The 306-nt window shown below is 55.2% G+C and overlaps 1 protein-coding gene across 1 annotated transcript in view; it reads right to left on the bottom strand.

Annotated features, from left to right (window-relative positions):
• The window catches only part of TBX20 (T-box 20), a 187,882-nt gene that overhangs the window by 34,395 nt on the left and 153,181 nt on the right, over positions 1-306 (bottom strand). The window contains exon 3 of the mRNA XM_009273498.2: positions 78-141. Within this exon, the coding sequence (XP_009271773.1) occupies positions 78-141 (64 nt within the window). The remainder of the gene's footprint in view (positions 1-77; positions 142-306) is intronic.

The following is a 306-nucleotide window of genomic DNA, read 5'->3' as shown; positions in this document are numbered from 1 at the left end:
TCCGTTGGCGGTTTCAGCCGCAGGAGAGGACAGGAGGGAGCAGGGCTGCGGGGGTCTCTGCCCCGGCCCCGCGTTACGGCACCGGGATGCGGCGACGGATCCGCCGGCAAGAAACGGGAGGCGCACAGATGCGCCCTGCCCCTACCGAGAAAGGTTTCGCCCAAGTCTCCGGTTAATAAAAGCCGAGTTACAGGCGGTCGTTTCCCTTCGATTTCTGATTGAACGGCGTGGGGGGAATGAGTTTAAAAAATTGAAAAATTCATTGAACGAGCGTTTTCAGAAAAAAAAAATGGAGAAAACTAGTTA

Source organism: Aptenodytes forsteri, unplaced genomic scaffold, assembly GCF_000699145.1.
Source record: "Aptenodytes forsteri isolate BGI_AS27 unplaced genomic scaffold, ASM69914v1 Scaffold270, whole genome shotgun sequence".
In the NCBI taxonomy this organism is placed as follows: domain Eukaryota; kingdom Metazoa; phylum Chordata; class Aves; order Sphenisciformes; family Spheniscidae; genus Aptenodytes; species Aptenodytes forsteri.
Note: the sequence above shows the minus strand (reverse complement) of the source record. Positions and strands in the feature narration are given on the sequence as shown.